An 18,424-nucleotide genomic window follows, 5' to 3' on the forward strand; every position below is an offset into this window, starting at 1 on the left:
ATGTGCATGATATATGGAGCTATATCGGGGGGGTTAAGCTGAGCATTTCAGAACATAATGTATGTAATTGGGTTTTCTTTGGGTTGATTTTGATGACAATCTGATAAATGTATTCCTCAGTACTATAATTTTCTTCAGTGCTCAATGTTTTGCTGTTCTTCCAATCTTTGTGTGACAATTATTTGATGTGATTACATGTATTCATTATTTGGGTGCCATCTCTCCAACCGATGATGTGTGGGGTAGCAGTCAAGTGCACTTTCTCATTTACCATGTGTGACTTACTGGTGCCCATGACAGCAGGATATTTCAGTTCAGGTTTAGTTCTAATTTCCAGTTAGCTTTAAAAATTAATTAAATCTAATACTAATAAGAGAATTGTGCTGAGGAATAATTTAAAATGTGGGATCAGAACAGATTTTTTTCTTCATTGTTGAAAATGTAGATGTGTGTATATATAGCATGTTGATATGGCTGGTTTTGAGATTGCTTTCTCTGTGATATCAGAGAAAGCAAAATCCTCATGCTGTGGTGGCATCTCCTTGGCTATAACTACTTTTTTCCATAAACATCAACAACAAGCAAGCACATAATTTATGCATAAATTATAAGCAGCTGGGACCAACTCTCATTTCATAAAGTCTCAGTGTTCTGTTTTTGTCTTTGCCTCTTGAGATTTTGTTTCTCTTATGAATTATGTCTTATGAAGGTGGCTCTCAAAATAGTTGGGTTTGATTTGACTTGAAATGTGGGTTGAGGTATGGTTCTTAATTCCATTCCTCCCCCCAGCACCAGTTCTCCTGTCCTTAGTCACACAACTATAAAATTACGTGTAGCAAAGGTCCCCAATACAGTATGAACAGTAAAAGTAAACAGTACATAAATTGTATTGGACCTTTACCACACAAACTGATCCTGCTACAAGAAACTAACATGTTCATATGCCAGCTCTGTGGTTGGTACCATATATGGCACAGATATAAAATATGGTGAGTTTACAATCTAGAAGACAGATGCAAAGGTAGACCAAAAGGAAGCAGTCACTTTAGATAACTTGATATTTCTTTCATAATCAGGTAATTTATGGGTGTCATGGAAGAAGTAAGTTTGGACAAATTTGAATGAGGAGATGATAGAGATATGCAGGGGGTGATGCGAAAACAAGAGGAGAGAAAGGACATGAAGCCTGGCATCAAGGCTAGCATAATTGACTAATGGAGGGGGACATACAAGACGAGATCCAAGATTTAAGCTGACTATGTTGTGACCTTGAAGAGGAGGACACAAAATTTGAACTTCATGTTGCAGGGGAGGGGAAGCTTGGCAGATTGTAAAGCAGTGCCAGTAATTATTATGCGACATATTTGCACATAAAATGTAATACTGATTTGTCCTTTTTTCCCCTCTTTTTTTTTTTTATATGCGGCACACTACAAAACTGGTACTTACGAAGATTGCTGTGTTCACTGTATCCTGGCTTGCTTGTTTTGTGAGTTTCTCACCCTCTGTAATATTGTTCTGGGACAAGCTTCCTGTGGCATCTGTACATCGGAGGCCTGCTGTTGTTGCTGTGGGGATGAAATGGGGGATGACTGTAACTCCCCTTGTGACATGGATTGTGGCATAATGGACGCTTGTTGCGAATCATCAGACTGCTTGGAAATCTGTATGGAATGCTGTGGGATTTGTTTCCCAACATGAAATATTTGTATCTTTTTTTTTTTTCAATTCTGTTAAAAACTGGAGAGCTTTTAAAATTACTTTTGAAGAAAAATAAGGTAAGAGTCTCACACAGCAACCTAGTATTTGCACTGTTAATTTGCTATGTTTAAAGAATCTTTAGAGAAAACAAAAAACCTGTACTTTAACAAATGTTTTATGGTTTAGTATGTGAAATTCTAGTTACTTTCCAACCCTCTTTGGCTTTGCAAATGGAATAGTTGGCTGCAATCAACTTAAAGGCCTGATACAACAGGCCTTGCTTGGTTAAAATAGCAATTTGAGTTAAGTTTTTGGCCAGAGAAAAGACTGCAAAGTAGCCTTAAATATTTTCCCCTCACCTACTTTAATGCTTAAATGCTTGAATAGCCTTCCATACCTAACACACTTTTGCAGGAGTTCTTGAAAGCAAAATGTCTTTATTTCAACCTTTTATGGTTTGAAGTAACTTTGGCCTATTATATTTTAAAGTGAATTTAAAATATGCAGTGGGAATCTACAATTGGTCTTGGTGCAGTGGTCACATTGAAATATTTCTTCTGTTTTGAAAGATTCCATTGGTTTGAGAGAGATTCCCTGTGCTTACCATGGTGAATACTGATAATAGATGAAATCCAGGTAAATTAAGTCAATGAGAGTTTTGTCATTGACTTAAAAAGGGCCAGGATTTCACCCACTGTCTTCCAAACCACAATAAACTTTTTATATGGGACCTGTATTTCCCTTCAGTGTCAATGTTACTTGAAGTGATCAATTTTAGAACAAAGTTTTGAAAGCCTAGGTAAACATGAAACATACCATTTCTCAGTTAGATGCTCAATCACGCTGATTATTTTAAGGAATATCATGAAAAAAAATTTCAGATTCTAAACCTACCAGTTTTTGTGGCTTTACAACCACATTTCCTAATTTAATTTTCTCACCACCTCCCCCCCCCCCCCATCCTCCTTCCTCTGCAGTAGGAAAGACCCACACAAACAGGGGGAATGGGCAGTCAGAGGAAATAATGAAACCAGCTAGAGAGCAAGTACTGTCAAGTGTAGAAAGTAAACTTATGAAATATCTTATTCTCAAATATTGGTTCTTTTAAGTGTTACTTATAAACAGTATGTAAAGAATCTTCAAATAGTTACTTTTAAGCTGATTATGTCGCTTTAAAACTGAAGGAACTGTAGTAATGTCTTTTAAAAACACATAGGATTCAATGGGCCAAATTTTTCTCTTAATTACACCATGTATATCTAGATTTTCTCAGTAAGTCTAAATTTTCCCAGTGTAATTGAGAACAGACTCTGGCCCAACTTAGCTAGTGATTACACAATTTCCAGATGTTGAGAAATAATGGTGCCCATTTACCTTAGCATCTGCTAGTTTCTCCCCTCAATACCTCTGCCTCATTTGTTCTGTTATGTAAACTACCTGTACGTCTTGATCTCACATGTTTGCTATCTAGACTCCATATTTCCTGTTTGTAGCTTGTTGGTCCTAGTAGATTTAGGTCTCACTACAACAGTCCTTGATGGGTAATATCACATTTCCTTAAAGTGAATTGACCCTAAAACAGTTCTTTCCAGTGTAAAGAATTCAATGTATGCAAATGTGACAAACTGAAAGAGCATGGGAATGTGAAATTCACGGTGAACACATTGTTCTTACCTAGGGCCTGGTCCTGTAAACACTGACTAGTAGTGCTTACTACTGTGAGTTCTCACTGAAAATGATAACCTTAAAATAGCTGTATCCTTCACAATTCTGTTGAACTAGGGAGGTGTTTCCTTCTGCCTTGACCTCTCCAGGATTGTGGTATATTCCAGTTCAGTGCAGATTTATTCAGCAGGTATCTTTATCCATTTTTTTGACAGTTACTACGGTAGCTATTCCCATCTCTTTTTGCTACATATAGATAGATCCAGATTCTGATCTCACATTAAGGTGAACAGGTGTTTCTCCACTGTCACCATTTTCTAATGGTGTACCTTCATTAAGGAAGTGCTCAGATATTATGGTAATGGACACTATAATAAAAAACTACATTGTTAAACTGATAACTGAGCTCAGAATCAGGCCCATGGGGCTTATTTATGACTCCTTTTAGTCTGAACCTCACTGGGACGTGGGAAGAGGCATGCTGACTGAGTGGCAGTGCCTGGAGGCATTTTGCCTTTGTAAGATATAATGCCTCTGGGGGAAACTGGGGGCATCACCGTGAGCAGTAGGGCTTGCTGCACCTTGGGAAAGCGTAGACAGTGGTTCCCCCCAGCACAGCGCTTATGGATATCACCATGGTGGTGTTGGGGAAATGTTCTCTGGAACCAGGTAGCACTAGAAACTGTGCTAACTGTCCCATCCCCTGTGTTGCTTAGCACAGCCAAATAAGCTATGGCTATCCCTTGTTTTGAATGCGTTTGTGAGTCAGGGGAGAAGGGCTTCCTATGTCTTCTCTTTGTGCCAGAGCAGTCACATTTTGGTTTATAGATTTCTGGAAAACTGAACATCTGCATTATTAAGCTTTTAGTACATATTGAATTTTAAGAATTGTTTAGTATTGTTCTTGAAAATAAATTACTATACCACAGGCTGCTATAGATGGGCAAACAATTATGGTCTATGCAAACTACCTTTTCATGGTTTAAGGTTTGTTTGTTCATTTAGATTGTTATACACACAAATGGTTCTGCTTGTAGGATACTTTACAAATGGAAATGTTTTGGGTTCAAAGTAGAAAAAGGTGGGAAATGCACGTATTTCATTTTTTTTCTAAAGAGTATAGTCCCAATATTGTTAAACCAAAACCAAGAAGAGCTCTGTTTATAATTTATATATAATCAGAATCTGGATATTTATATATACCTAATTTTAATATTTCTCTTTGCCCACTTGATTTGTGAAATATTAGGAAGTGAAAATACTGGCAGTTATAGGACATTTAAAGCCTTCCAATGACTTGGAACTATCATCAGATTATTGCACATTTAATTCTGAAATTTTTAACAGTGTGATTTGTTTAACATTTAAATCTATTCTGCTATTCTTTGTCATAGAAATATTAGCATTTTTGTGATATTTATCTCTGCAGCAGAGAATATTAGTGAGTAGTTTAAAGAACTTTTTTAATATTTATATTCTTAAAATTCTCTTTTGTTATGTCCGTTCTGTAGGCAATCTTATGAGCACCTTGTGTAACAAAAACAAGCAGAACTAAAAGTAGACAATGTGAAAATGTAGTTTAAATAAAAAATCAGTACTCATCAAGTTTGTAAAATTTCTGGTGGACATTTCACAGTGTTTCAGTTTTACAGTTTTGCAAACTGGCCCTGTTTTTTACAAATTGGTAAGTTACTATTTGTATTTTATATTAACTGGATCTGTGTAATTGTAAAACACTATTTTGAAATAAAAGAACTTTATTTTAAAACTTTGGAATACTTTATTACTGTCTTGTTACTGTTTTGCATTTTAACATCATGTAGAAGTCTCTGCATACAGACATTGCTTTACGCAAGACTTCCTGCTACAGCTTGTAATCTTTGGGTGACTCACAGTGTGAGTGAACCAATATCACTATGTATAATTTCATAAAGCATAGCAAAGAAATAATATCCGAAGAAATAACTTGGGACTTTGTAATATGGAATACATTTAAAATACATTTTATGTAAGTTAAACACTAGTGGGATAAATTTATCCCTGGTGTAACTCCATTGACTACAGTGGAATCACACTCAGGGTGAATTATTGTATTTTTAATATATTCACTGACATGTCCCTTTCAAATAACTAAAAAGCTACACTAAACATGGAGTAGTCGGTTCACAGTATTATTTAATTGGCAGTAAGATTAATGGACTCACGAGACTGCAAAAACTTAGGGTTCATCCACACAAGAAAATAGCATTGCTTTAATTTAAGGTGTGATTTTTTTTTAAACCAATTTAACTAAACCAGTGCAAAAGGCTGTTTGGCACTTACTGTGGTTTAAACTAAGGTTATTTCAGTTTGGCTCAAATTGAGTGGGAACAGGGTTAAGCTAAACCTAAATAAGCCTCTCAAACTGAAAGAAGAGTGTCCACATAGCCTTTTACAATGGTTTACTAAATCTTTTTTTTTAAAGTGATACAACCCTCCTGTATACATGAGACCTTAGAAAATCAAAAATAATTCTAAAGACTCTCCACCAAATGTTACTAATACTTTAGTTGCACTGAATGAAGTTCTGTGCTTAAAAGGCTACACAATGAAATGTTGCTTTTGGGATAATAGCTAAATTTCTACTAGAAAATAATAGTTCATATAAAAATACTAATAAAAACCTCTACAAATAGCCGTGGTTTGAGGTTTACTCCAGTTATTCAGATATAATAGTAGATGGCTATATACAATAACATTTTTGGAGAACAATGTCTTCAGTCAAGAGGAGACCTGATCCACATTTAGGAAATTTAGTGTGCATAGTAATTGTATTTTAACACTAGTAGTTTATAGTAAAAACTGTTAGTTAAACTCAAAGGGAATCGCCATCTTTTAAGAAAAGAATTCATTTCTAAAGGGACAAGCTTTTTCATTGTAGGTCTAACTATTTTATTATGTGATACCCAAATAATATTCACAACAACAGAGAGAGAGAGAGACTGTGTGTGTGTGTGTATGTTTGGAGACGAACACTGTGGTTACACTGAGGCAAATCCATTAAAAACCCTTAACAGATACCTTACAGCTTTCTGCAAAACTTCTGTTAATCTGAAATTTCTTGCTCCTCTCAGTCCTAAAGATGGCAAAGAGCTCTCTGCCTGTGCTTAGAACTTTTTTAGACATTTGGAAAACCCTGTCAAAATTGTCACCATGTGCTCTCGTTAGGAATGAGAGAAGGCAATTCAGAGAATTCTCTCTCTGAACCAACAGTGGTGCAGGTATTTGGAATACTATTCAGAGCACCAGAGTTCAGCTTGGCTCAAGTAAATAGTGACCTGAGGGGTCCTACAAAAAAAAATGAGGATTCACTACGTGGAGACTAATCTTTCTCCCCTCCTAACCAAGCCTTCTGGTACTTGTATGCTGCAAATACTTTCCGATTCCGAAGGTAACAGGATGATTTTGACCCAATCTGGACATGAGGAAATGGAAAAGTTTCCTTAAAATAGCCATAAAAGTTATCCTGCACCTACTTGGACTTGTTCAGAGCACTCAGCTTTTTAGAAGATGAAGTTGACTACCTGTACAGAGATCTACCTATTCATCAAGGAGCTTTGTCATGAGCATTCACCAAATCTTTGACAGTGATTTTGGCACTGACTAGCTGAGAGAATGGTCTTTCCTCCCTTATCAGCCTTTGCCATGGTGAACTATTTCCACCACAGTTTGAGAGGAGTGCCATCTCCACTCTGCAAGATAGGGGCAGATGTAGGATTTGATTACAGGATCAGAGCCTGTATATGAGTTGACTTTTTAGTATGAGGATTACCTTTGTTTTTAAATTATCCGCAAGCAGTCTAATTTTGCCCTCTTGTGCCTATGCATTACAGTACAGTCTAAAATTAACGCTTTACTGAAGTACAAAATAGTACACAATATTTTTCTATAACCTTTAATACTCATGTAGCATCTTATTTATTTTTATTCTGGAATGCATTCACTGATTTCATTACCGTAATAGTCCAGGATAATTTGGCATCTTTTTTATATGACCCTCTAAAGTGTGTAGTCAGCAGCCAAACACTATCACAATTTTTTTTTCAAACAGCGATGCAGCCTTCCTCAACTACTTCATCCCTGAGTTGCACCTTTATGTGCACTAAACAGACAGCATACCTAAGTTATATACCTAATGTAGGTACACTGCAGAAGATAAGATAGTTACTACTAAGTAAACTTAGGTCATCATCCTGCATACACTTCTGGGGACAGCTGGTGTAAATTATTAGAGCACTGGAACTATGACAGTTTATACAATTGAGGCTCTGCCCCTTGATATCTATGGTGTTGCACACATGCTTAAATGTTTTAAGAGTCTAGACCTAAGATGGCCTATATATGCTAGCAAATATCACTGTTCTTTGAGTGCTTGCTCATGTCGATTCCATTCTAGGTGTGTGCGCGCCCACGTTCACAGTCGTCGGAGATTTTTGCCTTAGCAATATCCATAGAGTCAGCTGTTGCGCCCCCGTGAGTGCCGCGCCCATGCGCTGGTATATTATGTGCCACCAGCACCTCTCACTTCCTTCTTACCACCCATGATGGTTGATCGGAGCACCTCGTCTTGCATTGCAAACGTGTTAGACAATGGACTGTAAAGAACCGCTGTCTTCTTTGTACATAGTTTATAGGTAATTAGTTAGCCATTAAGTTAGTTTGGTAGTTAGAGTCCTGGCTGGGACTTCGCCCTGGAGCGGGGCATTCCCTGTTCCCCTGCTTCAAACCATGCTCGTCATGTGACAGGCCAATGCCTATTAATGACCCCCACGACAGCTGTTTGAAGTGCTTGGGGGAGTCCCATAGAAAGGACAAGTGCAGAATCTGTAAAAACTTTTGCCCTAGAACCCAAAAGAAGCAGGATATCCACTTGAGGGCCCTCCTCATGGAGGCTGCACTTCGTCCTGTGTTGGAGCCCTCCCTCTCGGACCCCACGCCGAGCACCTCGGCATCAGTGCGGCACGCTCTGCAGCATGCTCTGCTGGCATTGGGCTCCGCACAGCACCGTTCCTCCTCACCGGTGCCTAAGCAGCAGCAAAAGAAGAAGAGCCCTCAGCTCCAGAGGGGAAAGGGACTTCAGGCAAAGGACCTATGTTAGGCTATGTGCCTGCCCCGGGGCTTCATGGAGGTACCACTGCAGTCGGATCCCCCAGCCTGGCCAGGGATCGGACTCCAACTCCTGGGAGTGGCAGGGGACCCTGGCTTCTCCTAGGGCACTCGTTGCCTGATGTGGACCCAGCGGCTAAGGAACAAGCAATGCGACTGGCACTGCACCACCCCCACCTGCCCGGAGGAGTCCTCCAGGGCCAGCGGCAGCCTCCTCTTCCCTCCCCTCCCCAGATCCCAAGCCGCACGGAGAAAAGCATGTGTTTTCTCTTCTCCAGAAGAAACTTTTTCTATGCCCCATGCAGGTTCCGGGGTGGCTGAGCAGGCGATAGCACATACCGCCTCCTCAGCCACCCCAGAACAGGCATGGGGCATAATAAATCAAAAACTTCCCTCCAAACCCTGCAATTGGGGATCTGGTGGCTTCCCTGGCCTACTATACCCACCACCCATGCAGTACCCATGGTACTGGCAAGTCCCGCCAAAGATTGCTGTGGCGCAGGTCACGTTCACCTAGACAGTCTCCCAGATGTCAGTCCCCCACCGGGGCAGGATCGCTCGCCATCATGGCACCAGTCTACACCTCCCTGGTACCACTCATCGGGCAGGCACCAATCCTCGCCCTCATCTCACTGATCGCTGACTAGGGTCAATCGGCAAACTGAGGCCTCGATAGTCCTGTGTTGGTCACTGGAAGGGCAGTGGTCGGAGTCGGACTGGGAGTTCAGCCTCTCGGCAAGGAGGGGTGATTCGCTGCCGACCCGCGAGACCAGTGCAGCATCTGCAGCATGGCAGCAGGCACCGTGTCCTGCTCAATGGCCATGCTGGAACCTGTGGGGCCTGCCTGTAATGCCAGTCCCATATTCCCACCATTCCTCCCTGGCTGCCTTGGAAAAACCGTCTCCAGCACTGCTGCACCAGAGTCAGAACACAGCACTGAATCCAATGCGGGGACAGTGCAGCAGGCTCCAACACCCAAGGAGCCAATCCCAGAGAGGGAAGGGGAACCCGCCCCACGCCCGGTGGTGCAATCGTCGTTGTCTCCAGACGAAGTGCTGGCGGGTCCCTCCCAAATGGGCAGTCCCCCCAACGACTTCCAGGAGCATCAGGCCCTCCTTAAAAGGGTGGCTTCCAATTTGAACATAAAAATTGAGGAGTTCATGGAGGAATCCAATGACCTCTGTCATGTTATATCCTTCTCCAGGGCCCGTCCACACAGAGGTCCTTAAGATTGCCAAATCGCTGTGGCAGATGCCCTCTTCCATTCTGCCTATTTCTAAGAAGGTGGAAAAGAAGTATTACATCCCTGCAAAAAGGTTCAAATATTTGTACACGCACCCTCCAGTGTGTCTGTTGTTAATGAAAGGGACAGGCAGGGCCAAGTCAGTGGCATGCCAAAAAACAAAGATACCAAGAGACTGGATTTGTTTTTCAGAAAAGTTTATTTGATGGCCAGTCTGCAATTTTGGGTGTCTAACCACCAGGCCCTGTTAGGCAGGTACAATTTTAATCTGTGGAACTTACTTAACAAATTCAAAGGGGCCCTCCCACAGGACCGAGCCCAGAAGTTTGCCTCTTTGGTGGACGAAGGCACAGTGGTGGCGAGAGGGGCCCTCCAGATAGCCTGGGACGCTACAGACTCAGCGGCTAGGGTGGTCGCCTTAGTGGTGGCCATGAGGCACAGCTCCTGGCTGCAGTCCTCTGGGTTATCCCAGGAGATGAAGGCCACCTTTGAGGCACTCCCATCTCAGGGGATGGGGCTCTTCTCCATGCTCATGGACTCAAGGCTCCACAGCCTTAAAGACTCACATGCCACCCTCCATTCCTTGGGCCTTCATACCCCTCAGCAGGACAGGAAGCGGTTCCATCCTCCAGCTCTTCCACCCCCCAAGTCTAAGTCCTGGGGGAGTCCTTGGCTGAGCACCTACAGGAGAAAGGATAGAGACAAGGGTCCTCAGCGACAACACCCATCGTTCTCCGGTTCGTCTGCTCATCCTGGCTTTTCCAGGAGAAAAGGAAGCCAAAAGCAGGCATTTTGAGGGTGTGCTCGAGGACGGCGCCCCAATCACTTCCCAGGATCCACCCTCCCACTCTCTTTCCTCGACCGACTGTGCCCCTTCGGTTGGGTTGGTATCGGCTGACCTCAGACCCTTGCGTGCTTGAAGTAATATCTTCAGGTTACACCCTGCTGTTCATCGCCAACCCTCCCCCCCACCCACCTTCCCAGTCCCTTTCCAGGGACCCTTCTCATGAGCAACTTCTTGTTCAAGAGATCGAGAACCTCCTGCACCTGGGGACAGTGGAGGAGGTCCCTTGAGACATGAAAGGAAAAGGGTTCTACTCCCGCTACTTCCTAATCCTGAAAGCAAAAGGGGGCCTCGGACCCCTTTTGGACCTGTGTCGCCTCAACAAGTCTCTCAAGAAGTTGAAGTTTCACATGGTCTCCCTGGCCTCCATGAGCTTCTCCCTGGATCCGGGAGATTAGTACACTGCCCTCAATTTGAATACTTTCATACTTCCATATTTCCATTTTCCCAAGGCCTAGGGGCTTCCTCCATTTTGTGCTGGGCCAGCGCACTTCCAGTTCCTGGCACTGCCATTTGGTCTCTCATCAGCCCCAAGAGTTTGCTCCCTGTCTTGACTTGGGGCGATTAATAAATGAGAAAAGGTCAACCTTAAGTCCAGTGCAACACATAGAGTTCATTGGAGTGGTCCTCGACTCTACTTGGAGCAAAGCCTTCCTCCCGGGGGCTCAGTTGCAAGCCATGGCGGACCTCATCTCATCCATGCAAGCCCACCCTCTCACCACCGTTCACAGATGCCTGCGATTGTTGGGCCACATGACCTGCACTTACGTGGTCTGACACACACAGCTCTGCCTCAGGCCCCTGCAGACATGACTGGCATTGGTCTATGGACCGTGTGGTCTGGGTCCCAGACCTGTACTGTTGTCACTCACCTGGTGGCAGAATCCTGAACTGGTGTTGGAGGGAGTTCCCTTCGTTGCTCCATCCCCGTAGGTGACCCTTGTTTCCAGTGCCTCGGACCTGGAGTGGGGAGCCCACCTGGGTGATCTCAGCATGCAAGGCCATTGGTCATATCATGATTGCTCCCTACACATCAATGTCAGGGAGCTCTGAGCAGTTCACCTGGTCTGCCAAGCCTGCCTACCTCACATAGAAAGCAGGGTGATCCAGGTCCTGATGGACAATACAGCAGCTATATTCTATATCAACAAGCAAGGCAGAACCAGATCGTCTGCCCTTTGCCAAGAAGCCCTCAGGCTCTGGGACTTCTGTGTGCAACATGACATTCGTCTCCTAGCCGGACACCGGGGCCATGAACACATTGGCAGATCACCTCAGCAGGACCTTCTCATCTCGCCACGAGTGGTCCTTCTATCTGGAAGTGGTCAGCATCATCTTCCAGAGGTGGGGGACTCCTCAGGTGGACCAGTTCACACCCAGGGAGAACAGGAAATGCCCCGTTTTCTGCTCAATTCGAGGGATCAACAGAGGCTCCCTGTCAGATGCTTTTCTACTCCTGTGGTTGGGGCCTATGTTGTATGCCTTCCCCCCAGTGCCGTTAATTCACAGGGTCCTCATGAAGATCCAGCAGGACAGGGCGAAGGTGATCCTCAGAGCGCCAGCCTGGCTGCGCCAGCACTGGTTCAGCACGCTTCTGAACCTTTTGGTGGCTGCTCCATTACATTCAGCTACCGCTGAAGCCGGACCTGCTGTAACCAAAATCACAGCAATCTTCTGTAGCAGAACCTGGCAGCGCTGCACCTGATGGCTTGGATGCTGCATGGTTAAATGCCGGAGGAGCAGGAGTGCTCAGCTGGTGTCCAACAGGTCCTGTTGGGCAGCAAAAAGCCCTCTACCAGAGCAACCTACCTGGCCAAATTGAAATGGGTTGCTTGTTGGACCTCGGATAAAGGCATTCTGCCCGAGTGGGCCTCGCTGCAGTTAATCCTGGACTACCTTCTTCATCTCAAGCTCAAAGGCCTGTCCCTTTGATCTATCAAGGTCTACTTGGCTGCGATCTCGGCCTTCCATCTGCTGCGTGAGGGTAGGTCGGTTTTCGCCCAGGACATGACTTCCAGGTTCCTCAAGGGCCTCAAGCACCCTACCCACACATTAGGGAACTCGTCCCTCCATGGGAGTCTCGTGCTGTCAAGGCCCTTCCTCACGGGGCCTCTGGCTTCCTGCTCTCTCCTTCTCCTTTCCTGTAAGGTCACATTCTGGGTTGCAATAACATCTTCTCACCGGATCTCTGAGATTAGGGTGCTTACCGCAGAACCGCCCTATATGGTCTTTTACAAAGACAAGGTCCAGCTGCAGCCTCACCCAGCTTTCCTACCTAAGGTGGTCTCAGTTTCATATGGGCCAGGACATGTACTTACCTGTCTTTTTATACGTTAGAGGAGGAGCGTAGGTTGCATTTCCTAGACGTCAGGAGGCCGCTAGCCTTCTACATTGAAAGAACCAAACCATTCCACAAGTCAACACAATTGTTCGTTGCAGTGGCCGACTGGATAAAAGGTCGTCCAGTGTCTGCTCAAAGAATTTCTTCTTGGATCACTGCCTGCATTCACTGCTGTTATGATCAAGCGAAGATGCCACCTCCAGCGATTTATCACCGCCCACTCAACCTGGGTGCAAGCCTCTTCGGCAGCTTTCCTAGCCTAAGTGCCTATCCAGGATATCTGTAGGGTGGCCATGTTCACCTCCCATTACACACTTGCCCAGAGGGCCCAGGACAATGATGGCTTTGGTAGAGCAGTACTGCAAGCCGCTAGATTGTGAACTCTGAGCCCACCTCTGAGGATCCTGCTTGCAAGTCACCTAGAATGGAGTCAACATGAGCAAGCACTCAAGAAAAAACTGGTACCTACTTTTTGTAACTGTTGTTCTTCGAGATGTGTTTCTCATGTCCATTCCATTACCCGCCGTCCTGCCCCTCTGTCGGAGTTGCTGGCAAAAAGAAACTGAGCGGGCATAGCGTCAGCTGCACCTAACGTACCAGCATATGGGCACGGCACTCAAGGGGGCACCACAGCCGACCCTACGGATACTACTAAGGTGAAAATCTCTAACTGCGCATGTGGGCGTGCACACACCTAGGATGCAATGGACCTGAGCAATACATCTCGAACAACAACAATTATGTAAGGTAGGTAACTGCTTTTTTTCTGTATGTGATTATTTAGTCTTTAGTATGCTGAGTGAAAAATCAATTTAATGGACTATTTGTCCTGCACAGGCAGAATAAAAATTGTTCAGAATGGAACTTAAATTATTGGGGGGGGAAGTATATTAGTTGAGAAATAGCATGTGATCATGTAATGAGATTATATTTATATGTAGAAAGAAGCAGAGTAAAGCTTTTATTGTGCAACCAAACTTTGGCATTTTCTGACTTTTGTGTGCTTAACCATGCAACTTTACCATTCTCATTCCCCCTTCTTTTTTCAAAAGAAAAAATATAGAAATTTATATTGTCCAATTCTGTGGCTGAATACTACTGAAATGCCCCACCAGGCATCTTATTAGGTCTTCAGGAGCATCTTATTAACCTTAGAAAATCTTTTTTAGACCCCCCTCTCCTGCACTCCTTGGGCATGTATGGCATTTCTATGAAGTCTTTGCCTCCCTCGTTATGCACCTCCATTAAAGTTTTCATTGTGTAACTAAGTTAGCCACGCTCTGTCAGCCATGCATTCATATACACTATGGTCTTTTTAGTTGCATCGTTAGAGAATTTATGGTTCAATCCAAAGATTTCTCTTGATTTCATTGAGTTTTAGATCAGGCACCAAATGAGAGACTGGGCAAAATGTACTGAGGTTGCAGAGAGTGTAATTTTCAACAGCTACTAACTTGGACAAATTCATTAAGGAATTTCCACCAGAAAACTCCTTAATGAAGGCCACATTTCAACTTTGTACCCTTGTGTGTTTTGGTGTTAGAACTGGATTAAAAAAGAAATAAGGAACTTGTGTGTACTCCAAAATGTCTGAACTTTTCAAAGAAAGATTAAACTTTCCAAAGAAACTTACCTTTGGGCAGAGACCAAACCTGTAAAATTATAGTCCAAATGATCAAATTTCCAAAGTTAAATAATTTAAAAACAGTGGATGAAAATACAAATGTATATATAACTTTAGTTAAAGCACACCAATGCAACTTTAAATATAACAGAACAAAAGCAAGCTTCAATACATAGAACAAAATGTGTGTTAAACATTCCAACTCATCTTCCTGGGTTTTGATATTTCCCATTCTTCATCTGTATGTATTCTATTTAAATGATAAATTCAGCACGCAGTTCCGTCTTTGGGTCTTTTTCAAGTGATTAGCAAACTTTTGACACTATATAATTATAAAATGTTTCACTGCATATTAAAACTGTATTTAAAAATGCTGGAATCAACCATACACAAAACAAAACAAAAATAGCATGATTTCACACGTCAAACGTTCCCCAGTGCATGCTTTTGTTTAACCTGATCTCCATCTATTTTAAATATTTGTATTCCAAAGAAGAGAACAGGTAAGGACACATTCTTCCTTTGTAGATGTCTTGGACCCTTTTGACATGTCAAGGTATTTGTCCTATGGTAGATTAAATTCTTATATTTTCCATGTTTGGTACTAGATCCAACTCCAAGAAAATAGACTTCTGAAGGTAATATATTTGGAGATCTCCAGCTATTATTAAGTAACCTACTATGGATTTTCTGCAGCAACTGTAACTCAGCTATGTTTTAAATGTAGAACATGTATCACCCATGTATAGTAATAGATAATGCTACTGATGCATAGGACCCTGAAATTATGTGCACTTGAATAACTACACTCACTTGAGTAGAATTGCAGCATTGGATCCATAATGGATTTCTTCTTTCTATTACCACATTTGGCCTCCCTTACTCCTGCTGAGTAGTATCCCACTGCATGAGTGGTTTCTTTGAAATCAGTGGGATTAACTATGGAATATTGGACTACTGCTTCCTGAATCTGGGCCATACTGAAGTTGTCACATGGAGGGAAAAAATTACTTCATTTTAAGAGGTTTCCACTGTAATAGTGTATTTGAATTCAAAATATGCTAATCCATCAGTATCATTGATATTTTTCACATGAAATTACTTCAAATAAGTGCCAAATAATAAATAGTACTCTATAAAAATCTTGGTTAATCTCTGCTTGATTAATGTGTCCAATTAAAGAACCAACAGATCTCATAATTTGAGCCATGCACTATATAATTTTTATATAATTTATAATATAAAGTTGACAATCTTGAAACAGTTGTTTCTACTGTATGGCCTGCACATTTTTCTAAACTTGGTAGATAATACAGTGGAATGATGTAGTCTAGCTGCTGAATTCTATAATGCTTACAGCTGTTGAAAACTGGTAAGTGGAAGACCTGCAAGCAGAAATGTAAGAGGTGAGATATGATTAAACGACAAGGTTTTGCTAGCCTGCCTAGAAAACATAACTCTCCATTTGTCTGTTTCTTGATGTGGTGGTAAGACACCTTGATTACATAATTAATGAAGGCTTCAAGTGATGGCTTAGAATCCACAATAACTTGAAGGTCATCATGAACACTGTCTGAAGGATAAAGAGAACCACCATAAGTGACAACTAATATCTTTGTATCAGTGATCACTTTTTGGCAAGTATGCTTTGGTGAAGTTAAGTTTGAGAAAAGGGACATCACCGATGACTGAAATTTATATTCAATCTTGTTACATCAGAAAGAATAATTTAGACATATTTACGCAATTACATTTTAGTAAACTATTATGCCAGCTTAACTGTAACACATATTCCGGTAAAAGTACATTAAACAGCAATCCAAAAGCAATTTAGCTGCTGAAGGCATTATTTTGTATCTAATTATTCACAAATTAATGAAGAAAATTAAATTCCAATCACTGAAAAAATGAAGCAATTGTGAGAATCAGAACTACAGATTAGTTAAAGCAAAGCTATGCAATGCATAACATAATTAAAGCATTCTTTTATTCAAATTCAATGCTTAAAAAAGAACAAATCCATCATCTTGAAATTTGACTTGTAGCTTGACATTAAAAATAATATGAGTAGAATTTTCAGTGGGGTAAGCACAAAACTAGTTCAAGTAGTGTCACTCTCAATTAATGTACTCAGGTGGTGTGCCCATTAAAATTCCCACTTGTGGGTTCAGCTCTCTATGCAAATGGGGTCATTACCTGGAGAATTTAATTGGGTATGACACTGGGAGTAGGAATTTTCCTTTCAAAATAAACCCACTTGCACACATTTTCACTAGAAATTTGATTGTTATATATACTTCATATTGTTTGGCTCTATAAATATTTACCAAAATCCAGAATGTCTTCACTTTATTTATTTATTTATTTATTTATGTATATAGATATTTTACAGGTGATTCATAATTCATCAAATGATTTTTAAATTGCAAGACTTGTTAGAAGAGGCCTTTGGTAAATATCTATTTTTTTGTTTTGTTGAAATCATGTTTTTATTTTACTATCCTTTAAGAGTTGTATCATTTTTTTTTTTAATATGTAAAACCAGAACTACTCAGTTTCTAAAATATGAACATAAAAATAAGGACAAATTGTACTATCGGGTATGTATCAAAACGTTACAGAGATTGTTTCATATGTGATTAAATATGTTACATTTCTAAGAAGCATTATTTATTACTTTTATTACTATATGGAGCAGAAGAGTAAGCTTAAATGAGATTAGAATAGAAAAGATTAAATCCCAAAATACTGTAAAAAATAATATACAATGGTATGAAAATAAACACATCCCGTAGATGTAATGTACCGTGAGTCGTAAATGTTCCACATTCCTAAGTGTCAAAACTTGGTCTATTGGAACCAAGCTGACATAAATAGGCCTCAGGTAGGGGACACGCTTGGTGCTGGGAGTTGGAACTGTTGCATTTTGAATGGAAGAGAGGGGCCTGGGCAGCGTATGCAGACACAGGAACACTCACTTGGAAAGCTGAATAGGCCTTTGTTACAATGAAACTAAAACAGTAATTCTGTTGCACTCTTACTTTTGGAAGGGCTGGAAGTAGTCCTAAGACCCCACTTTATTACTGATTTATGTATACAGCTCTCAAACACAAATCACATTGCAGGCTTTCTGGGGGCAGAAACATATATTATCTAATGGTTGGGGAAGAGAAAGTGTATGTACACAATTTTTTATTTTATCCCATCCCTATTTGTCACTATTCTATTCCTGCCCAGCCCTAAAGCTCCTCACTGTTTTTACCTCTTCTATATTTTCTTCCTTACAAACCAACCTTCACCTATTCTCCAAATGTCTTTACCCGTTTTTTATTGCATTGCTTTCTACTGCCTTATACCCATTTGTGCATAAATGTAATTGCTCAGTAAGTGTGTCAGTGTAAATTTCAGCCTTATGATGTGGTTGCAACAGTTTGGCCAATTTGATAATTAAATTTATGATTGTGAGGTATGTTTCTATTGTAGAACTTAATGTTCCAAAAAGATTAGAGTGCCAGTACTGTGCCAATATTCAAAAAGGGCAAGTGGAATGCCCCAGGGGAGCCTGACATCCATTTTGGGCAAAATAATGGAAAAACTGATATGAGATTGATGAAGAATTAAAGGATAGGAATGTAATTAATGTAAAAAATCAATATGGTTTTATTAAAAAAAATAGGTCTTGTCAAACAAACTGGATTCTATTTTTTGGTGAAACTACAAATTTGGTTGATAAAGGTAACTGTAGATGATATATACTTAGACTTTTGTAAGGCATTTGACTTAGTACTGCATGACTCTCTGATTAATACGTTAGCACTATAAAATATCAATTAAGCACACATTAAATGGATTAAGATACTG

General features: G+C 41.3%; 1 protein-coding gene across 2 annotated transcripts in view; it reads left to right on the plus strand.

Annotated features, from left to right (window-relative positions):
- Positions 1–2,647, plus strand: part of MDFIC (MyoD family inhibitor domain containing) — a 64,030-nt gene extending 61,383 nt beyond the window's left edge. For both annotated transcript variants that reach the window (XM_074952037.1, XM_074952045.1), the window contains exon 5: positions 1,454–2,647. In XM_074952037.1, the coding sequence (XP_074808138.1) occupies positions 1,454–1,701 (248 nt within the window). In that variant the 3' untranslated portion in view covers positions 1,702–2,647. The remainder of the gene's footprint in view (positions 1–1,453) is intronic.
- Positions 2,648–18,424: the final 15,777 nt, after the last annotated feature.

Source organism: Natator depressus, chromosome 1 (genome assembly GCF_965152275.1).
Source record: "Natator depressus isolate rNatDep1 chromosome 1, rNatDep2.hap1, whole genome shotgun sequence".
NCBI classification, from domain to species: Eukaryota; Metazoa; Chordata; order Testudines; family Cheloniidae; genus Natator; species Natator depressus.